This window comes from Parasteatoda tepidariorum, chromosome 9 (assembly GCF_982258835.1).
Source record: "Parasteatoda tepidariorum strain Cologne lab strain chromosome 9, Ptep-v5.0, whole genome shotgun sequence".
Taxonomy (NCBI): Eukaryota; Metazoa; Arthropoda; class Arachnida; order Araneae; family Theridiidae; genus Parasteatoda; species Parasteatoda tepidariorum.
In genome coordinates, this window is record NC_141763.1 from 79,463,199 (window position 1) to 79,486,646 (window position 23,448).

Here is a 23,448-nt window from a genome sequence, read left to right on the forward strand (position 1 = left end):
GAACTTACCTGAGAATTTCTATTCCACTTAACCTTTCTTTTGATAGTGTTTATAGATTTTAATGGAAAAATTATTCTTTCTCAGCATCTAAGCAAAATAAAGTCTAGAATCAAAATTAAATTACAATAAATAATTAAAAAAATAATTTTAAAAAAATTATAATAAATACAAATGATAAAATAATTTTTATAATACACCTACTTATTAACACTAAAATGAAATAAAATGCTTTCAAGGTTAAAATTGAAAATAAAATAAAAACCTAATGGTTAGACCTTTTCAATTTTTTTTCTTAATTTCTACTTATTTTTGTGCTAATATAACCTCAATCGTAGATAAAACCAAAAAAAATGTATTTCTTGATGATTTTGTGATGTTTTCAGTCTACATATTTTTGTAAAAACAATAAAAATGGAGAGCTTCTGAAATTTTTATTTTATAATCTTTCAAACTTCTGTTCTACAAGAATTGATAATTGATACTTAAATAAGAATTGAATTTTAAGATTATCCCAAAATTCAACAAAATTTGCCCCATCATAAGTTGGTTGGTTTGCGAAGAATTCAGCAGCGCTACCTATAAATCTTTCTTGTTAATGATAAGTGCAAATTATGCAAATTAAGCTGGCAGCAATCTCAGCATACATGCGCTGTCTGTCACATTTCCTTTACAGTGACATAAATATAAACACCTTACAAGTAATATTAATGACGACCTAAAATGCAATATTTTACCTTTACTTTAAATCTTTTCTAAAGAATTCAGTTAGCTTACGTCCTAAGGCGAGGTAATGTTTATGGACTTACTTTTTTTCAATCTGTATTTTTGTTTAAATTACCGGGACACTACTCCTGTGTTTACACAGGTGATGTAATTTACGATGCATAGTCATCTGCTATGTTTTGGTTTTCAACGATACACCTGACTTTTAATGTTGTACTTTTTTTTTCAAATTTCGAAGTTCTTCATGAGAAAACAAATAACGAACATAAGTAAACTCAAATATTTTCCTAAATTGCAATAGTACAAGAGACCTGTCATGAGATTTCCAAACATTGTAGAAATGTATATATTTTTTATTGTTTATTTTAATTTAGCTGTTTTAGGTAGCAACTTTTATTAAAAATTTATCCCAGCGTAATGTCTTTTGCAGTGAATTTAGTCTTTAATGTTATTCAAACTTGCTCAGATTTTTTTTATTTACTATATTTAAGGTCTAAATAAGGGTATTTTGCTTAAATGAAAAATTTTTCTTGTTTTCTATAATATTTTTAGATTAACCCCTGTATGAACAAGCTAATATTTCCTTGCTTGTTATCTAAAAGTATTATTTGTATTGTATGAGGGTTTTTTTTTCCTATAAATATCTTCTTTAAAAACTAAAAGCATTGTTTTAACATTTAAACATTTTCTAAAAAGAGTTATTTTTATTTTTTAAATATGTCAGAAAATTAAATATATATTGCTTCCATTTGAATTATTTGTAAATATTCAGTGCAGCTTGTCAGAAGCTTTTAGTTTTCATAGAATATACAAAGAGCTCCACAACTCTATGTTCTAGTGACCTTCCTCTTCTCTCCCCCTTCCCATTCTTCTAATTCTTTGCTTTTTGTTATAGGCTGTTTTTGTTATCTTCAACCATGTGATTTTTTGTTACTTTAGATGTTTTGTTTTTATATATTTTTAAGTATGAGTCTTGCAGAACAGCAGCATTTGACTTTTGCTATTATAGACAGTATAATTTATCAAAAGATGATTTTTGTATTAAATGCTAAGAAATTGGTAGGTCATGCTTTAATTTGTAGTTTTATTATTATTATTGACTTTGTTTTCAATAATTAAGCTATTTGTAAAACAATTTTTTTTTTTTTAAATGTTCATTTTTATAACAATTCCTATGTTTTGAAGTATTTTAGTGCAAAATTTAATTTTAGCCTAATAAATGGATCAGTTTTTCTTAAGGAAAAAAGTACTTCTTAATTTTTTGTGAAAAAAAGTCTTGTGAAACTTTTTAAAAAAGTTTTTTTTTTTTTTTTTTTTAAATAATCCTAATTAAGTTCCTACAATCTAAATTTTTCAAATTTAAAGAATCTTAGTTTAATGTCAAATACTCACCATAAAACATCAAAACAATACAGTCTATAAATGTGTTAAGCACTGCTATAATGAAATATGTATAACAACAATGTTTAACATTTTTGTACCAACTACCTAGTTGGTCTGCCAGAGAGGTTGTGGTAGTTTCTTATATTTATGACTGGTGTTATGGAGACAATCTGAATATTGTTGTCCACCATCCATTTTTTATTTCTTAGACTCACTGTACTTATTGCTTTAAATTTGGGTTCAAGTCTTAACTAAGATTAGAACTTTGGTCCTTTTAGAATGATTGTTGATGGCCTTAACCACTGTTGTCACAGTTTCAATAATACAGTTATCGGTGTTCTCCTTAAGTATTTTTTGAAGAGCTATCCGTTCAGCTTGCCCTTTGATCCAAATAAATGTGTCCTCTTCACCTTTTTTGTAAAAATAAGCCACTGAACCTTCAAAACACTGCCTTAATTACTCAATGTTAAAATTTATCTGTGTTTATATATTTAATTCTGACTACTATTACATATATTCATACTATACTACTATTACATATTACATAACTTTACTAAAGGTAGCAAAGCAATCATATTAATTACTTATTTTTATTAATAAATTAACATATATATATATAGAGTTAATGAGCTAATTAGCTTAGTAATTTATTTGAAGTGCATGCATATATTATTAAAATAATAAATGTGTGTTTTTGAGTGTCTGTAGTTATGATTTAATTATTAAAATGATTAATAATAATAAGTATGATTTAATGATAGTAGAAGTAACTGCAAACTTTCAAAGACAAGTGCAGCAAGAGAGTGTGATGGCTATTTTTAGTTTCCCATATAAATCTATGTATTGACAGCAATGACAAACTAAATAAAAAGAGTTGAAAATAATAGAGTTTAACAGGGTGCGTAGCGTTTGTAAAAAGTACTTAAAGGTGCTTTTTGGGGGATTTCGTTTTTAAAAGCTTTTAAAGGTGCTTTTTTCAGCTGTCGTTTTTAAAAAGTGCTTTTTTTTCGAATAATTTTTTTTCTCCCTTCAGTGATATCTGGTGGATCCCATCCATGCTGTTCACGAAAAATGGGGAGTTGCTCCGAGTGCTCCAATTCGGATAGAGAATATCAGATCCTCATGAAATGTTTTTCTTTTTAATTTATTTTAAGTTCGTTCTTGTTTATTTTATTTTACTTCTAACACTTTTTTTGACGTAGGGGGTAAGGATACTTTTGTTCTGAGTTCAGGGTCAAGTTGAATTAACTTGGTGTTGTGGGAAAGCACTGATTGTTTCGATTTACGCCCGTTTCTTTTTGGGGGTTTTTTTAACGCTAAAACTGTTTATAAAAAGTTTTTGTTTTTCAATAATATCATTGATTGAATATAAATTTTTTGAGTGCTTGAAAAGTTTTTAAAAAGTGCTTATTTTTTATTCAAAGATTTGGCTATGCACCCTGTTTAAGAAATCCATTGTAGAGTTTGGGGGGGGGGAAATAAAGAAGGACTGCCCAAAAGAGTATGGAGTCTATTACATCAGGGCACTAATTTTCTTCAGGGACAACAGGATGGATTCTTTTGACAAAAAGGGCAGCAGGGTGCTGCACCCTGATTACCCTGCCTAGAATGAGCTCTGCTGCTTTTTTTTTTATTCTTCGTCTGACCAAAAAGTGAAGCCGACGGATTGTACGTCATTCCAGATTGCACACCAGGGATTACTGTTTCTGCATTTAATATTGTGTTAATTTGTTTAATACTAAGATTAGTAACTACGTTAGTTTTCAGTTGTGGTTTATTTTTTAGCTTTAAGATGGAACCTTCTATTAATTCTTCTGCTACAGATGGAGATGGTTCTCAGATCAATGTTAGCACTAAAAAAAGACTAGATGATAAAACTCCATTGTTGAGAAATGTGAGGCTTCTATGCAGCTTCAACGAAAGTAGCTGTGAATCGCAAACATCCATTGCTAGTACTAATGTCAGTAATACTGGTGGTGGTACTGTCAGAAGTCTTACGACTTTTTCTGGAGTATTTGTTCCTGTGTCACTATCTATGTTTAGTGCAGTGCTATTTTTGAGAGTTGGTAAATATTGAGTTTTTTATTTGCATAGTCTCATTAAGTTTTGTTTAAACCGGTTGTTACACTATGTTTTGTTTCCAATTCCCTCTCCTGTGCCAGACAAAAAGGCAAATGTAGTAATCATGTTTCATGTTCATAGATAAGATTTTGCAGTTTTTCCATTTTTTTTTTTTTTTCCTTCCTGAAAATGAGGGGGGGGGGGGATTGTCTCTGTACCAAGAAAATTTTTTGCATGTTTCATAGTGTTTAGCTAATAAAATTTTGGCCACAACAGCATCAATAGATAGAAACTAAAATATTTAAACTCAAATTTTTATTTTTTAATTTCTTCTTAAATGATCATTCACTAATTAGTTTTTGAAACAATATGTGTTCTAATTAAACTGTGGTTTCAGTGTTCAGTTTTGGTATCTAGACCTTTTCATAATTACATTTAGTTTTTTTTTTCTTTAAGGTTTTAACAAACATTCGATTGTTTAAAAAAAATTTGGCATAATTTTATCTAAATTATAAAGTGTTTAGACTTGGATTTAGGCCGAAATAGCCTGGTTGGTAGGGAGCTGGGAGCTTTCTCTAACATTTGGAGTTTGATACAAATTTAAAATTTGTTTTATGAAATTTAGTACTTATAACAGCTAATGAGTTATAAATTAATCTTTATACCTCATTCTGTATAATGGTGTTTTTTTTTAAATTTTAAAAGTAAAATGAGAGAGTTAATATTTCTGTTAAAAATATTTAAAATGTATCTGATGCATTTACAAGTTAAAATTGCATATTTTTGTAATTCATTTAGTGCCTTTTTTATATGTATAGAATGTCTTGAAAACTTTTCATAGATTCTTTAGTGATTTCAACGATACATATTTAAATTAACTACTTTATAGTGATCTATTAAATTTGATTTTATGCCTTTTCTCTGTATTTTTCTCATATTAATTTGATTCATTTTGACATATTTTAACTATTTCCACCTTCAAAATGTATGACTTCATGGTGATATTTTTTATAATGATTCTCTTTATGAAATGCAAAATGTTCTCTGTATAAAAAATTTTAAGTAATTAGTATAGAATAATAAATAAAAAAATTTATATACATAATATGTACTTAACTTAATGAAATGGAGAACATTCTGTTTTAAAGGATTTTTTTAAATATATTTTTTAAAGCAGTCTATTGTGTATACGAATTATAAATTACTGAAACTTTTTTAATAAATTAAGATTTTCGCCTTCAAACTATTTACTTTCACATTGAAATTACAAAGGAGTTGCATAGCTAGGTAATTTTATCTAATATTTATTCTTCAATTTATATTTTTTATATTTCCACATTAATTACAAATTAACATGAATTTCTGAACATACACAAAATTCTAAAATTTGTCTAAATCACTTTTCTATTTTGGTTTGGTTATGTAAGCTCAAATTATATCAAAATGGAATTAAGAATTATCTGAAATATTGAATCTGATATTTATGAATCATAATTTTTACTAATCGGGTTTTATTTTTGCAATTTTCAGGTTTTATAGTTGGTCATGCTGGATTATTAGAGACATTAGGTTCAACTGTTTTATCATATGTGATTTTACTATCAACTGTCTTGTCTATTTGTGCTATTTCTACAAACGGAGCGGTAGAAGGTGGTGGAGCTTACTGTATCCTTGTGTTTTACTTATTAGTATCATTGTGTAACTTATATATTAATTTTCATCGGTACATAAATTTTTATAAACAAAAAAAAAAATCAAGACATCACAAACCATTAATTGAATTGTTAAAACTATTTTTATTTTATTTTTAATGTTTTAATCTGTTTTGTAAAATTGGCTGGTGGCTGGGTCGCGTGCAAGCGATTTTTTTTTTTTTTTTCTCCCCTTTTTTGAGTTTTAAGTCCCTTCGCAAACGATTTTTCCCCAACAGGCAGTAAATGGCTGAAGAGGAGTGATGTAATGAATGAGTAGGAGTGACGTAATGGTATGAGAGCCTATCAGAGCTTGCCAGAGGGCGCTGTTTTTCTCCCTTTTTTTCGAATTTTCGACGCAGAGCGCGTTAGCCAGTCTCGTAATTTTTTCTTAAAGGTAGCACGTTTCTTTTAGGTAGACGTTTTTGGGCTACTGGGCCCTGGATCCAGGGACCGGATGACCGATAAGTATTTTTTTTCCTCAAACTGGCGTATTAAATTAGTAATTAATTTTAATTAACAATGTCGAAAAGTTTTATAATGTTAAATTAACCTAAAATAGATACTTAATAATCTAATTACGCCGATAATCTTAAACCACGTGCGAATAATTTTTTTTTTAAACCCAGCCTAATTTTTTATAAGTTGTTAAATGTGAATTATTTTCCATAATATATATTAAAGTGTTGTAACAGTTGAAATTTTGTTTTGGAGATGTTGCACCAAAATTTTGAATTCCTGTTAAATTTAAGATTATTGTTTATTATAATAATTATAATGTAAACCAGGTATAATTTAAAAATTGGTATTCAGTATTGACAAAAGTAATTCAGGTTTTTATACTGTTATAGTTAAAGAAAATTAAACTAACCAGGGTTATATTTAAATTATATATTGGTTCGTAAACATGGTTATAATTTATTTTTAATTTCATGGATCATTTTTAACATATAATGTCCTTTAATAAAATAATATAATAGATCGTATAGAATTTGGAATAATTATTTAATAAGTTTACACTTGCGTTGTGAACAATTTAAATCAGAAATCAAATAACGTATCTAAAAATATTCAAATAATTACAACGTGATTCTAATGTTAAATTAATTAGTATATTCATACCTTAAATCTAATATTTAAATTCAGTATTTACTATTTCTCCGACGTGCTCGTGCAGGCCATCCATGTGACTCGAAAATCTGTTAGCAAAATTAATCTGCTAAGCTAAACAGCAATTTGGACTGGAATTAATTTTAAGCAATGATAATTGGCATTATTTAACGAAATATTTAGTTATTTAAAAAAAGGATTATAGATAATCTTAGAGAATCATGGCACTAGACTGCATGAAATTTAATCCTATCCAAGAAATTAGCAAGAGGCATAGTCAAAATTAAAGACTAATAACTTTTAAAAACAAAATTGTATTAAAACATAATTCTTGGTTACAATACATATAAAACATTCTTTGTTAACACAATACTTAGAATGTCTTAGGAATTCAAAATTTTGGTGCAACATCTCCAAAACAAAATTTCAACTGTTACAACACTTTAATATATATTATGGAAAATAATTCACATTTAACAACTTATAAAAAATTAGGCTGGGTTTAAAAAAAATTATTCGCACAATGTTATATATTAATTTTCATCGGTACATAAATTTTTATAAACATAACTGATTGTGTTTTAATCCTTAACGTATATTAGTCATGATCAGTAGAGCTTTAGGGCCTGAATTTGGTGGCAGCATTGGAACTTTGTTCTTCTTAGCAAACATATTTTCCAGTGCTTTGTATATAACTGGATGTGTGGAAGGATTAGTTGACAGTTTTGGACCATCTGGTGAGATTCTAATTTTCCAATGAACTAATTTGTTTCTATGTAATCTTTAATCTTTACTATTTTTAGGAGTGTGTGATAGATTTTCCTTTTTAAAAAAAAAAATTTACTATTTCGTATATTTTAAAGTTTAAGTAAATATTTCTCTTAAATTATAGTTGTCTTAAAACCATTGTGGACTGATTTGCAGCTTGCAGCAATATAACAATTCATGCAAAATACCTTGACATTTTCTCCTTCTGGGTTTCCTTCTTTATGTATATGCTAGTTCCACAACTGTTGGACACCCTAATGCACCATTTGGTGTAGTTCATTTATGTCGCACTAGAGCTGCACAATGGGCTATTGGCGACTGTCTGGGAAACATCCCTGAGGCTGATCCGAAGACATGCCATCACAATTTTGATCCTCTGCAGAGGGGATGCCACCACTTTGTGTTAGACTTTTTTTAAATTTTTGTTGCCAATATTAAATTCAATCGATCTAAGAAGTAGGCTATATTTGCAAGGAAATCTAAATTAAGAGTAGATTTTAAACTGTGAACACTAGTGTCAAATTAATATAAAGTTTATCTGTGTCTAGTAAGTTGAATCTGTATTGTTCATTTTATTTTTATAGTGCACATCTAAAACTTTAATTAAAATCATTCAGTTGTGCTTAATGCTCTTTGACTACATTAAGTAACAGTAAGGTGCAGTTTTTTTTCTTCTAAATATTGTAGCAATTAAATATTTCTCTACTTTAATGTAATAAATTAAATTTGTTTCATTTTTCTTTCTAAATTTAGAGAAATATAAATACTTGATATTTAATATTTTGTTGAAATTGCCATAATTTTAATGTTTTATTTTTAAATTTTAGGGAGCTTGGAATCTATTTTACCAGGAGGGCCCTGGTACAATTTCCTCTTTGGATCTGTTTTGAATTTCTTCAATTGTATTGTATGTCTCGTTGGAGCATCAATGTTTGCTCGTACTTCAGTTATTATATTCATAATTGTTCTTACAAGTACTGCATCTGTTGTGATAAGTTTTATGGCTGTCACTCCATTCTTTGTTTCTCTTCCTGCTGAAAATCATGTAGTAAATGTAAGTGTAGCAGAATATACAGGATTCAGCTGGCATACTTTCACAAATAATATCTGGGGTAAGATCCATTTTGTAGATTGCCAACTTTTAATTAGTATGATCTAATAACATTAGTTTTAATAGTCAGTGTACCTTCAATTATACAATACAAATTCTAAGCTTTTTAGATTAAACAAGAATAAAGAATTTATGAAATTGTTTTGCCTATTTTAGAAAACTATTTTGAGGATGCAGTAGTATTTTGTGTGCAATGAACAAAATTTTGAGTGACCACCGCCAGTAAAATTGATTATAAAATCTGCCTTTTTTTTTTTTTTTTTTAAATCAAGTCTGCGAGAACTGGATTGTGTCCATATCAGAACATGCTAAAACTATCCTTTTAAAAAATTACAGTTTTATGAAATAAAATTTTAATAGGGAATATTTTTAAAATTATTGAACTGTTTTTTCTTCTCTGATTAATTTTTTTTTTCTAAAATTCGAAAACCATATTTTAGGAACGCTCCTTTTTTTTTTTTTTTTTTTTTTTTTTAAGTAATAAAATTCATTAGGTGTTTATGAACAAATTTACAGGTGTGGATAATTCAAAAATTTTAATTTTGCTAACCAAACAAGTGTGCTAATGTTTTAAAATCCCTCTAATTTAAAGAAATTTTATCTAATGTTTAATTAAACTACCAAGCGTAGATTTAGTAAGATTAAAGTTTTATAATCACTTTAGCTTAAAGTGTATTATAAAATTTTAACTTGGGGAAAAAATATTTTCTTGAGTTCAAACATTCTGGCTTTTAAAATCTACTGCTTTATTAAATGTTCTTGGAATGGACATGATTTAATATCTTTAAGTTCTATATTTGGCTTTATTTTATTAAAATTTCAAAATTCTTTTAAAGCGATACACTAGAATAAAAGCAAAAAACACATGTTTAGTAGAATAACAGTATGAATATTAAAAAAAAATTACAATCTAAACTGTCCTAGTGAACTAAAATAGTTTCTCAAGACAGTGGATATATTTTTAAAAAATGAATTTTAGTTGGAACATAGTTCAATGAGCTTTTCTTTCATGCATATTTAAGCTAACATCTACCGATATTTTTAGACCTAATCTGAATATATTCAAAAACTTGACTAAAAGTAAAAAAATTTGTAATAAAATTGTTTTAATATTAATCAATACATTGAAGAATAAATAACTATTAACAAAATTTAATTGTCAATCATTTATATAAGTATTTAGAATTCTAAGAATTAAAAAAAAATTTCATTAGAATTTTATTTAGTGTTGAGTGTTGGCTCTTGTTCAACATTGTCTTGTTGACAAGATTGACATTGAATTTTATACTATTGATAAAATAAAAATTAGAACAAAAAAATAGAATCCAAATACGCTTTATCTTTATTGTTCAACATTAATTAAAATAGCTAACATTAAAAAAGACTTAAAATAAGAAAAATCTGTCTTTGTAGTTCTATACTGCTTCCCTTACTCCTAAATCCTAGCAAACTGTATGGACCCAGATAGATACTCCATGACCTATGAAAAAGTTCACTAAGACATTTGATAAAGATGATGTCTCAGTTGTGACACAATATTTTAGGTTGCTTCACTTTTGGCTGCTTATGTATGGTTAATGGCATTGAAAAAGTATCTATACTTGGCATGAATATTTCTTTTCGATTTATGTCTCTTTCGTTTAATAATATCTGAAGAATTATAACCGTTTGTGAATATTATGAGCCAAAGAGCTGTTTCATTTAATAGTTAACTATGCTCCATGGCAATTTATAAAGCACATCAAATATGTAGTTCTGAGGCTAAACATTGTTCCAAAATAAGGCCTGCAAAGTCTGAAAAACTTACAACAGCATTTAGAAACCACTTAGTAGTCTTATGAAACTGGGTTTTGAATTTTCCACTTTTTGTGTAAATTATTTATTAATGGTTACCTTCCTCAATGTGCATCACTATTTCTGTAAAATATATCTTTTGTATGTTTACTGTTTTCACCCTACATTAGCACAGGAGTAAAGCAATTCATGACCAGCTAATGTAGTTCCCACTGAGGGTAGATTTTAGATGTCTGTATATTTAACGTTGCAGGGTAGCTCAGAATAGTTAAGTGGTGTAGTTTGAATTTATTAGCTGGGGCATGCATTGATGTTACGGGTTCAAGTTTGGATATTCCCCATAGCTAAGTTGTTTGCTATGTATGAACTTTAGTGAGCTAAATCCAAATTAGAGCCATAAGCTTTTCTTCAGCTATAGCTTTTGTTCAAAATTACAAATATGTATGTTCTTATTTATTTAATAAATTATAATTTTTTTTAAGATTTTTGCATTGATTACTTTGATGCAACAAAACCAATTTTATTGCATTTTATGAAACTTTTTTTTATAACTACATTTTGTTTTCTAAATTTTATTTAATGATTAAGAATTTTTCTAATGTATAATAAATAATCCATTTTCTATCCATCTTGTTTTCAGCAAATTATGGAGAGGACTATACAACCAGCAAAATGACTACTTTTGCGACTGTTTTTGCAGTTATGTTTAGTGGTGTAACTGGAATCATGGCAGGGGCCAATATGTCTGGTAATAAGTCTAAAGCAATTTTATACATTTAATAGAAATGTTATTGCTGATAGCTTCTTAAGTTTGAAATGCTTGTTTTTAATAATTTCATGTGTTTTGCTGTTTTTTAAAAAAAATTTCTGCTTGACAACCTCATTACCTAAATAAATAAAATATGGTGTAATTGGAATTGATATTTACTTAAACTAACATTGCTGAAAGAATGTAAGTTGTGGTATTCTGCAGAATTAATTCTTATGATCCTTAATTTTACACAAATTATATTTCTTTCTGTACTTCTCATTTAAATTATTAAATTTCTTTTTAAATAGTAGTACAAGCAAATCTATTTCTAAATTTGTTATAAATTGAAAAATCTATGTACAGTACAGAACCCGTTATCCGGAAATCTGAAAACCAAAAAACCGGAACGAAATTCGATAAATGTTCCCACCATTTTTTTATAAAAAAAAAAAATTTTCCTCATAAGATTTTAGGATTTTTCTTTCTTTTTTGAAAGATGTTTACCTTACCATCATTTTGGAAATAATCATTAGTGTATTACTCCATCGTTTTTTCTTTTTAAGATTATTTCCAAAAAAAAAATTTTTTTAGTTGGGTTTAATAATAAAAAAAAAACGGCTTTTTGTAGCGATTCCGAAAACCGGAAAAATCGGTTATCCGGAATAGCGATAGTCCTGATCGTTCCGGATAATCGGTTCCCTACTGTATATAAATATTTGCAAATTTTATTAAAGTATACAATCAAAATTGTAGGCATTCTGTTAATTCCATTTTGCATACAATTTTTTTCTTTCACTGAAATTAAACAATCGCTATTGGCAAGAAATGGGTGTTTCTAAATCAGACTATCCAAAGTTATAATTGAAATTTGTTTTATTGCAAGTTTTTTGTGTAGGCCTGGATATTAACAAATCTTTTCTCTGAAGAGTTATCCTTTGCTGATATCCATGTAGATTTACTAATTTATCTAGGTTAAGTACATAAATTATTTCTAGATATTCCTGCAAACTAAAATATGACCATGTAGATGTTCAAAGCATTAACTCTAAAAATAGAAATTATTTTAAATTTTTGTTACTTTTGCAGAGTCAAATTATTACGTTAATAGATTAATTGACACAATTGTTTTAGAAACAAATGTTTGACTTATTTTGAAGGGATTTTTCTTGAATCAAATTAATATATAACTGAATTTCGGTTGCTATACTGGACTACAAGCCACGGTTCTAATTGGTATTAAAATTAAGAATCTGTGGATTAGACAGTTGGATTTTATATATATATGTCTTTATAGTGAAATAGTAGTAGTGATGGAAGTTAATACTAAAGAATATAAATTTATATACATATATTAAACCATTTAAAATATGTACTCTATTTAAATTTCAGGAGACTTGAAAGATCCTGGCAGAGCTATCCCTAAAGGAACTCTCACTGCTATGTCTTTCACATTTGTTACATACACTTTATTATTCTTCCTTACTGCCGCATCTTGTTCAAGGTAAGTATTTAGTTAAAGAAAAGTAAAATTGTTGTATATATATCATCCTGGAATGTTGAGTAATTGAGAAGGGAGGAATTTTGGACTAATCTATTCAATTTGAAAAACATTGTCTAAAATCTTTGAGCAACAGTTTTAATGTTTTAAAATTTATGTTTTGAAAATTTTATTAAAATAGATTCCTCTTTTTTTTTTTTTTTTTTTTTTTTTTTTTTAAATTTTCTTATCACTCTTTTTAAATATGTATCTGTTTATTACTTTGTATATTAACTGGCATAAAAAATTTTGAGCAAACTGGTATCACTAGTTTATATAGATTAGAAATTTTAGAACGGAATTGAACCAATTTTTTTGTATTATAAATTTATTAAACTTGTTTTAATAAATGTATAAGTAGTTTAATAAATAATGTTATGGTAAATTTTACTGGACTTTTTTTTCTTCCAATCTGACCGAAATCTTAATGATAATGTGCAGTTAAAAATTTTGCATTGGAGAATAGTGCGATTAGTTTCTATCAATGTCTATCTTTGGAATGATACCATTAACTCTGCGTTTTAGATTTTTTCTAAATAAAAAGAAAAAACTTTCACCTTGTTGTAAAATTTTTGATGCAATTGTAATAGCATACTTTTAAATTTATTTAACAAATTTACAATGCTGAAAATCAACTCAAAATTTAATATCTGCCTTTGTTCATCTTTAAAATGGCACTTTGCTTCAAAGTAATATATTTTTCTAAAAAATTTTTTATTTGCTGCTTGATTGAAGTTTATTGGCAGCATGAGCCAGAAGTGGCTATACTGCTTTTTTCACTGGTTTAGATATACTGTTGTGTAATGTTTACATTTTCCTATTTTGATAAAATTAATGTATAGGGTTACCAAACATAATAATCTTTTAATCAAACTGATTCCCATTGTTACTGAGAATAATATATCATAAATTTTTGTTGAAGAAAATTAAATAAAATATTAACTAAGTTTTAAATTTTATATATTTTTGTATAACTAGCTAGCAGATGTTTGTGTTTACTTAAACTAAGAATTATTTTGTAAATTTTTTCCTAATTTTCTTTTCTAGCCTTCTGTTAAAGAATAATTATCTCTATATGCAGTATATAAATCTTTATCCTCCTCTTGTGTCAGTTGGTCTGTTTTGTGCTACTTTATCAGCAGCTTTGAGTAATCTCATTGGTTCATCCAGAGTCTTGGAAGCATTGGCCAAAGATGAAATATTTGGTAATATTAAGTCTTATCTGTTTATTTGTCTAATTTTGTTTTGAACATAAGTTCTTATCTAATGAATTTTTTAATATTTCTGTACTAAAAGATAAATTTAGTAATTTGGTATTCTATACAATCAATCTAACAATATTCATTGCTTATTCAATTAATAAATTTTATTTATTTTTAATTATGTGTGTTAATGGCTGAAACCTATAGAAATATGCAATTAAATTCTTACAAAGGAGACAAGAATAAAATCTTTAGTGGCTTAAAAAAAGCTTTACTTGTCCTTTTTAGTTGAACCTTTTTTTAAGTGCTTCATTTGGCTTATAGTTTAACTCTTTTAAGTTGTCCTGTTTTCTATTAGATTATATTTTAATCAATATTTAATCACATTTTAATGACTTGAAATATGTTAAAAACATGTTTTTCAGACATAAAGCTTTTTAACTTAATTGGATTATTAAAAAAAATTTTATTTTAAATGTATGTTTAAAATATATTCATTTTCTTTAAAATTAAACTTTATTTTTAGGGCCTCTTTTGATACCAGTAGTGAAATTGACACATGGAAACAATCCTATTGGAGCTGTAATTATAGCTTGGTTTTTAGTTCAGGTAATTTTATAATACTTTTATATGGAATTTATTCCATCTAATACTTATTTAAAATTTGATTATTTTAAAATGCTTTTGAAAATTATTGACTTTAAATTTTTGCTTTCAGTTGATTCTTCTGATTGGATCATTGAATACCATTGCCCAGATAACATCTGTATTCTTTTTGCTGTCCTATTTCTCTACTAATTTAGCTTGTTTAGGCCTTGAAGTAGCGTCTGCTCCTAATTTCAGGTGATCTTTTAGTGACTTTTTTACTTAGACATTTGAAAATAACTCTAAAACATTCCTGAAATTTTCACTCTGTAAAAATTAAAAAAAATTTATTAAGCTTAAAGTTGTTTATTTAGGTTGATAGAAATTTTTAGCCTGCTAATATTTTTCCATTTTTGTTATGCATTCAAAATTTAGCTGGCTACAGGATGCGTAGAGTTTCTAAAATCCCTTAAAAAAAAAATTTTTCAGGGTTTGTAAAAGTACTTAATCTGTCTTTTAAAAAAAAAATTTTTTTTTTTTTTACTTTGCAGTGTTGCTTGTCATTCTAAATTGCAGAAATGCGCGATTTTCCACAATTCTCTGCAATATTTATCAAAAACTAGTTATTTTATCATGATTTTGTATAGTTTTTGAATTTTATTGATTTTTATGTTTTATAAATTAATAACTTTAAATGATAGAAAAATATTTTTATTACTGCACAGATCCTTATTTTTCCTTTTTTTTTTTTTTTTTTTTTTTTAATACTTGGAAAGGGATTAAAATATTTGAGTGCTTAAAAAGCACTTAAAAGTTAAAAGTTGCTTATATTTTGTTGAAAAATCCTGGCTATGCACCCTGGGTAAGCTTTCTTATCCATAATTCTTCCTCTCAAAAATGTGCCTAAAGCATGATCTTAAAGTTGTTCATTCAGTGTGAAGAGTTATAATGTGATAAAAATTAAAACCTCTTTGTCTATAAGCATCCTATTTAGCTAAATGGTTAAAGACCCTTTTCCTTTATCATATCTGTTCTCTCTAGTTTGACATGAATCTGAATATACCTTTTCTTTAATGAATGCACTGTAATGTAAATCAAATTTTTCTAAACTTTAATAAATAAAAAAAATTCACAGGGAGAAATGTTTTCCAAAAGTTATTCTGAATTTTGTCAGTCATTAGCAATCGAAGTAGTTTCTCGCATATCTTTTTAGTCCTAGAAATTTCTATTTTGCCTTAATATTTTGATCACATTTCTATTTATAAATAAAACTTTAAATTCAATGAGTAATGATGCCTTCTCTTGTTAAAATAAATTATGTTTCAAGTTTTTGACTATTCATTTTTTTTTTTTTTAAATAGGCCTTCATTTAAATACTTTTCTTGGCACACTGCAATGATTGGTATTCTCGGCTGCATTTCCATGATGTTTGTAATAAGTCCCCTTTATGCTGCTATCTCCATAATAATGTGCTTGCTGCTAGTTATAATTCTTCATTTGAGATCATTGCCTGTCCGATGGGGATCTATTAGCCAAGCTTTGATATTTCACCAGGTGACTCTTATATTAATTCTTATTCACGATGTATTATTTATGGACATTGTATATAATTTAAATTACATTAAAATTGTTGAGAAAATAAGATTTAAATTTATAACAATCTTTAAATTTTTATATTACACTAATTCTATTTAGTTAAGTTATTTTCTAAACTGGTAATTATATGGTCTTGAAAAAAAATAATTGCTGTCAATTTCGTATGGTAAAAAAGAAAGTCCACTTAAATTTTGACAAGCATTGTCTAAAATATTTAATTATCTTACTCCTTTTTTTATAAGAAAAATATATTACAGCAGGTAAAGAGTCAAATTTTAATTTATGCAATTTAGTTTTGTATTTATGTTATATTTAGTAAGTGAAATGTTAAATGAGGAATCTATTTAAATGATGCTGTCAAAATATATTTTGGTAAACTTTGAAACTAGGTGTTTTTTAAAATAAGTAGTACCTTTTGGTGCACACATAAAGTAAGTTTACAGCTATGTATTAAAAGTTTATCCATTTACGGAAGAATAATATGAAATAATTTGTAAATATTTTGAGTGAACTTTTTAACCCTGAGAAAATACTGTTTGCTGTGCTAAATGCTAAGTTTCATATAGCTAAATTAGAAGATTTAAGTTCTATCTTTATCCCAGAATTAATTTGTTTTAAAGAGATTTGATTTAGGTTTAATTTTTATTAAATTCTCCTTTTTAAATGCTTTTTACATCTTTTCTCGAAGACAGAATTTTGAAAAACATTGTCTGGCTACCTTTGAGCACATACTTAAAGAAATTTTACTTTAACCTTTATACTGTCAGTATGTTCCAGTATCTTTACAAATGTTTGTTAAATCAAAGCACATTATTGATATATTAATGTGCTGTAGTAATGTTATATTAGAAACTTAAAAAAGAAAAGATTGAGAAAAGCAAAAAAAAACAGTAAAAGATACTGCCTTCTAGTTCAGGACAGCTGTGTATAAATGTTAAGCAAATTCCTTATTTTATATAAATACAAGGTTCCCACAGTCCTTAAAAACTGCTTAATTTTTATTTTTCAAAATAAGGGCACTTAAAAGCACTTAATTTTGGTACAAAGTTTTTAGAGTCCTTAATTTTTCAGTATCGCTATACTTGATAGGAACGATTTTGTCAGTCTTCTAAAATATTTTTAGAAAAGGTCTTTTTTTTTTATCACCTAGAATGAGACCATGCATTGAGGATACACCACTTTAGAGACAAAACTTTTTGCTTTTTCTTTTTGGCGTAACTGAATATTTAGCGTGATTAGACCACTACTGAATATGTGATGCATGTCTTGCAGCAAAATATTAAAACATGTTTTAATAATTTTAAATTTTTTCCCAAATTTATTTATTACTTTTTTTTTTTTTTAATGAATGAAAAAATTTGCAAATCTTAATTTTGCTATTTAATTTCAATGAAATCATTAAAAATGGAATATGGATTAGTTTCATAGATGTTAACATTTAAAAATCTGAAAATTTTTAAAAAACCCAACCCTGGTTTGCAAAAATTGACTGGTCCTGCTTTGGCGAATCCTGATACTTATTACAATTATATCAGTACTTAAACTATAATGAATTTTTTTTTTAATTTATTGATATTTTTTAGGAAAGGTAAATAATTGGTACTGTCACTGGCATTATATTCGATGATAAACAATTATACTATTTTTATGGTGCTTAATTTTTAGGAAAAAGTCCTTAATTTTTGCTTTTATTTATTTTCTCTCCTTTCAATTTTTTAAAGCTTTTCATTTTATTTAAAATGAAGTGTAAAGAAATCAGAAGTTAGAATTCAAAAAGTTTGGAAATTTAATGAAATACCTTAACATCCAGAGAAAAATTCAGTTTGAAGGTTAAATATTAATCCAAAAGCATTTGTTTAATTTTTGTAATAAATGTTAAGTATAAGATTACGACAAAAAGATATACTAAATATGAAACTTATGTCCTGTGTAACAAAAATAGGGAAAATTCGATAAAATCAGTCAGGGTAAGGTTTGGATTTTTTTTAATGTATATGGCAATTTGTTGTCATAGGCCATTACGGTACTTGGGGTGTGATTGTTGTTTTCCAGTGACTTGAATTAGACTTCTGCCACACCCATGTGTTACACCTGTTTATAGATGGGACCCATTCACTCATTCCTCACCAGATAGTACTTTTGACCTGAACAAGAGAACAATCAAATCTACAATCCAGAACCCCCAGAAGTGTAATTTGTTATGGGAACATGGAAGACTTTGTAACCAAACAGTTTTAAGGTGCACCAGTCTCCATTTACTACACGGAGAGTATTCGGCCAACTTGATTCAAACTCCTATTTTCCCGAATGAGAGCCCAGCGTCCTACCAACCAGTCTATCCCGACGCGTATGGCCAATCTATGAAAATTTTAAAGTTTGTTTTCGTAAGAATAGGAGTTAATAACCTGGCTCTAAAATTTAGATCGGTTTATTAGGTTTTAACATGTTAAAGACTATATTTTTTGAAACCGTGGGGCAGGAGACTATAGGAAACCACATTCTTAACATTAATTTTATCTGTCATTTTGGAAAATTTCTTTTCTCATTCTAATTTTTTAAATTCAATTTTTTTAGGTCCGCAAGTACTTACTCCTACTGGATAGCAGAAAGGATCATGTCAAGTTTTGGCGGCCTCAATTTCTCCTTTTGGTTGCTAATCCTCGATCCTGTCTCCCTTTAATAAGATTCGCCAACGATCTGAAAAAGAGTGGCTTGTATGTTATTGGGCATGTTAAACTGGGACGAATTGGAGAAAATGAGCTTTCGGACCCTGTTGCTGAAGAGTATCCTTTGTGGCTTACTTTACTTGATAAATTAAAGGTTTGTACCATTTTTTTTTAAAGGTATGTTTGTGACATATTGGCATGCAGAGGTGTGTAGATGTTCTGAGCAAACTCCTTAAATTCCCCTGAAAAGAGGAATATAGTAAAGAACCTATCAAAGTATAGGAAAAAGCAATGGAACAATATAGGCATGAAAATTTTATGGGATGTTTTAAATTCATTTTTATATAAATATATGTAGAAACTGATCTCTTCTAAAAACTTATTTCCTATGAAATATTCTTTTTGTGTAAACTAAATTTCTAGTACTTCATAATTAAATTTCTTTTAAAATCTTACTTCACTTAATCCACAATTTTTCAAAAACCTAATTTCAGTAACTATTAATTTAAAAAATAGAATGAGCCATTCAATAATGTATCTATCTGAAATTGTGTATAGTTATGGTTTCTAATATAATCAAGAAAAAGAGTTCTTAGTCAGAAGCTAATTATTTTATGTTCATGTTAAATCTTACAATGTAAACGGGGTTATTTACTATATAATGAAATGTTGTAAAAGTAAACACATAACTCATATAAAATTACAAAACTAATATTTTCAAATGATATTTTTATGATGACTGAACTTTTCAGAAAATAGTGAAAATTTGTGAGAAAAAATATGTAGCTGTTTAATTTCTATAGCTTTTCCAGCTGTAGTTCCCAAGCTTGATAAACAATTTTATTTTGGGGTATCGTTGTATTTGCATTCTTCAAAGTACAAGAACATAGTTAAACATAAAATACTAATGAAAAAGTACTTTCAATAAATATTTCTAATTCTTCGTTTTGCTGAGATTTTATTGCTATAAGAAAATTTTCCTAAAATTTTACAAAATGCTTGTTTCTAAAGACTCTAAAATCCATTAAATAGTTATGAAAGGTATTATGAAACTGAATCTCTCTATAATAAATATGAGACTAATTAAAAAAGAATTACCTTATTTTTGTACGCCTTCTATTTTATTACAGATTAAAGCTTTTGTAGAAGTTACTTTATCCCCAACTGTAAGAGAAGGTTTTCATCATCTGGCTCGTATTTCTGGCCTTGGAGCAATGAAACCAAACACTGTCCTCCTTGGTTTTTATGATGACATTGAACCTGAAGATTTTTTCGAAAGAGAATCCGCATTTATTGACATCCAAAGAGTAATTTTGAAAGACCAGGTATTTTTGGAGCTAAGAGACCAACCTGGCAATAGGTCACTATCTATGGAAGAATATGTGCAGATTATTTGGGATGGTATTTTCTGCTTACAGAAAAATGTTTGCCTCGCCAGGCATTTTCACAAACTAGACAAAAAAGCTTTAAACAGAAAAGGTCACAAAAAATATATTGATTTATGGCCTATTAATTTTTTTAACCCAAGGTCTATTCATTGCATTGATAACTGCTGGCAGTTCATAATGCAACTGGCGTGCATCTTGAATATGGTATCTGGATGGAAGTCTTCCGCAGTCATTAGAGTATTTATGTGCACTAGTGCGCATTCTGAGAACTCCAGCTTTCATCAACAGCAGTGGGAAAACATGTTAAGGCTGTTAAGAGTCAATGCAAATATCAGCATAATTTTGTGGGATCACGTTACAGCTCTGCTCGATAACTTTGACAAATCTGAGTCGAACCAAATCAATATGAGTTACATCTCTGGTGTAAATGCCCTGATTAGGCAGCAAAGTTCTCAGACTTCTGTATTGTTTATATATTTACCACCTCCACCACAGTCATCAAAACTGCAGTTGAATTATCTTCAGCACTTGGATGCCCTGACTGTCAATTTGCCTCCCACACTGTTAGTCCACGGAATAAACCCTGTGACCTCTACTGCTTTATGAGCTTGTACTACATATTTAATCATTAGTGTATCTATTTGTCCATTTTTAGAGAAGTTTGTATTTATTCTTTAAGTTAATCTTAAAAATGTCTTTAACCGAAGTTCTAAAAGAATATTTATTTTATCTTGATTAGTTTTTTTGATAGGTTCATCATTTAAATTTTAAAAGTTCAGTTCTCTGATTTGTATAAATTTTGAAGATTTCTCCCAAAAAATGAATTTGTAGTAAGAAAAGTGTTTGGTGTTAATGTTTTTAAATAATTTAATTCTGAGTTAAAAATGAAATTATTTTTTTGTGGTGTGAAATCCCGTGTTTCAATGTATAGTTGTGGTGGATTCACAATTTTAAGGTTTCCAGTGTTTTTAGCTAGTTTTTAAATTTAAATCTATTGATTTCAGCCTATTTTATATTTTCCATGTCTTATTTTTGAGAATGTGAACTGTAAACTTTCATTATTTTTTGTGTCTTTATATTTATTTCTTTATACATATTTATTTCTAATACATATAATGTATCTTTCATTGCTGCTTTAATAAACTAGTTCCTTTTTAATTGTTGTGGCTATAGTGCAAAACTTAAGACTTATTTCAATATTTTGTCGATTATTAAAGTTTTACGAAGCTAGAATTCAATAATTTCAACTCTTATTGTTATAAAAAAAATTTAAATGATTTAGGTTGCAAAATTAGTTTAAGTAATTTTCAACAGCTATTTCTTCCATTTATCGAAAACATAATAAAAAATGCCTTAAGTTGCAAGTTTATATTCAAAAAATTTTAAAGGTTAATATTTTGGTCACTTCTCAAATAAAATTTTCTGCACTTAGTCACCCTAGTCAATTCAAACTGTATTACTTTTTGTGATAATTTTTTTATCTGTTATGTTTTGTTGGGGCTTCCAAACAAACTGTTATTCCTACTTCACAATTCTTAAATGTTATTGTGCTTGTGATTTACTGTTGCATTAAATTTTTAATGATAATTTGTGTTGGAAAAATCTTGTTTTTTTTCCAATTTTTTAACGTTTTGAAATTTTTGTAGTTCAAAACCTATTAATGTATTAGTTTATATATATAAATATTTGCTTTTATTGAATAAAAAATTTCTAATCTGAATTTCTTGATTTTACTTTTTAATACAAGTTTCATTTTAAAACCTTTAGTACTTTCATGAAAATCTTATCTTGATACCTCTTTACAAGGGAACTTTTGAGTGGATCTTATCACATCAACACTACGAATATTGCAAGAGAATTTTATGCAGATTCAGAAAATATTTTAAATTTTAGCTAAACTCTTATTTTGAACAACTGTGACCACCCAAAATTAGTAACCATTTGGTGAGAAAGTAGTATTACAGCACACTTGACTTGGTCTGTGAAATGAATTGTCACAGGAATTTCACTTATTCTGTGCTTAAACTTGCTTATTTTTCCATTTTCAAAAACTAGATTTTCCTTTACCATGTCTAATTTTCGTCACTTATTATGCAAAATCGTGGTTTCCACATTTTTCTATTCAACGTTTTCACAATTCATTCAACCACTATCCATTTCCGTACTTTTTGTACATTTCAAAATTATTTACATTTTTTTTAATCATTTCATTAAAGAAATACTGAATTAAGTAATAAATTTTAATAAAAGTTTATGCGCCATTATCTACTTTAGATTTGTAATATGAATTAAAGTTTTCTTTGTTTGCTTAATTCTTTACTTATCTTTATAAATTCAGTATGATCACTAATATTAATCTTGTTAATATTTTGTTAAATATGCTTTTATAAATAACTTATTTAAATCTAAAATTACTCTCTATAATCTTTTTTAATAATGGATTAATTATAATTTTGAATTAAAAATTTTTACATAATTAAAGTAATCATTAATTTAAGAAAAGAAATGAGCCACTCATTATTGAATATATTTAAAATTTTGTGTAAATTGTTTTTATGGTGGCTAATATAATTTTTAAAAATAAAGTTCTTAGTCAGAAATTAGTTATTTTATCATGATCATGTAAAATCTTTAATTAATTTCTATTTTCTTTAATAATTATTTTCTATTTTGTCAATGTATATAGTGCCTAAAGAGTGGGGTTTTTTTTTGGGGGGGGGGGGAAATTTGGCTATGAAAAATACAAATTTTAATTCACATTGAAATTTATTGCACTTATTGTTACAATTTTTAAATATTGGAGAATATGTGTGCAGTACAATGTTTTAATATGTCAATGTTCTTTCAGATACAAGGAAATAATCTAATCAAAATTAATGAGTTTTATCAGTTTTTGATAGTTTTAATAATATCCTGAAATGCTTATAACATTATTAATGAAGCTACTTACATGATCAAATTTTAAGTGATTCTGAGCATACTTAAGACTTAATCTCATTAGTTTTCCTTTACCACTTTGTATAAAAGATTTAGATTATTTTGTCAAGGCAAAACAAAAACTTTACCCTTGCACATTTCAGTA

General features: G+C 27.3%; 1 protein-coding gene across 2 annotated transcripts; it reads left to right on the forward strand.

Moving 5' to 3' along the window:
• The first annotated feature begins 627 nt into the window (after positions 1 to 627).
• LOC107439837 (solute carrier family 12 member 9) lies at positions 628 to 22,086 on the forward strand. Of its 2 annotated transcripts, none has more exons than XM_087152218.1 (13): positions 628 to 787; positions 3,892 to 4,172; positions 5,698 to 5,832; positions 7,571 to 7,705; positions 8,564 to 8,848; positions 11,282 to 11,389; positions 12,782 to 12,893; positions 13,977 to 14,134; positions 14,658 to 14,740; positions 14,850 to 14,974; positions 16,078 to 16,270; positions 18,887 to 19,132; positions 20,109 to 22,086. In XM_087152218.1, exons 2-13 carry the CDS (start codon positions 3,899 to 3,901, stop codon positions 20,970 to 20,972), a joined length of 2,718 nt encoding a protein of 905 aa, XP_087008344.1. In that variant the 5' UTR covers positions 628 to 787; positions 3,892 to 3,898; the 3' UTR covers positions 20,973 to 22,086. The 2 variants fall into 2 exon arrangements, with proteins under 2 accessions (XP_087008344.1, XP_087008343.1); XM_087152217.1 differs by having other exon boundaries at positions 652 to 1,065.
• Positions 22,087 to 23,448: the final 1,362 nt, after the last annotated feature.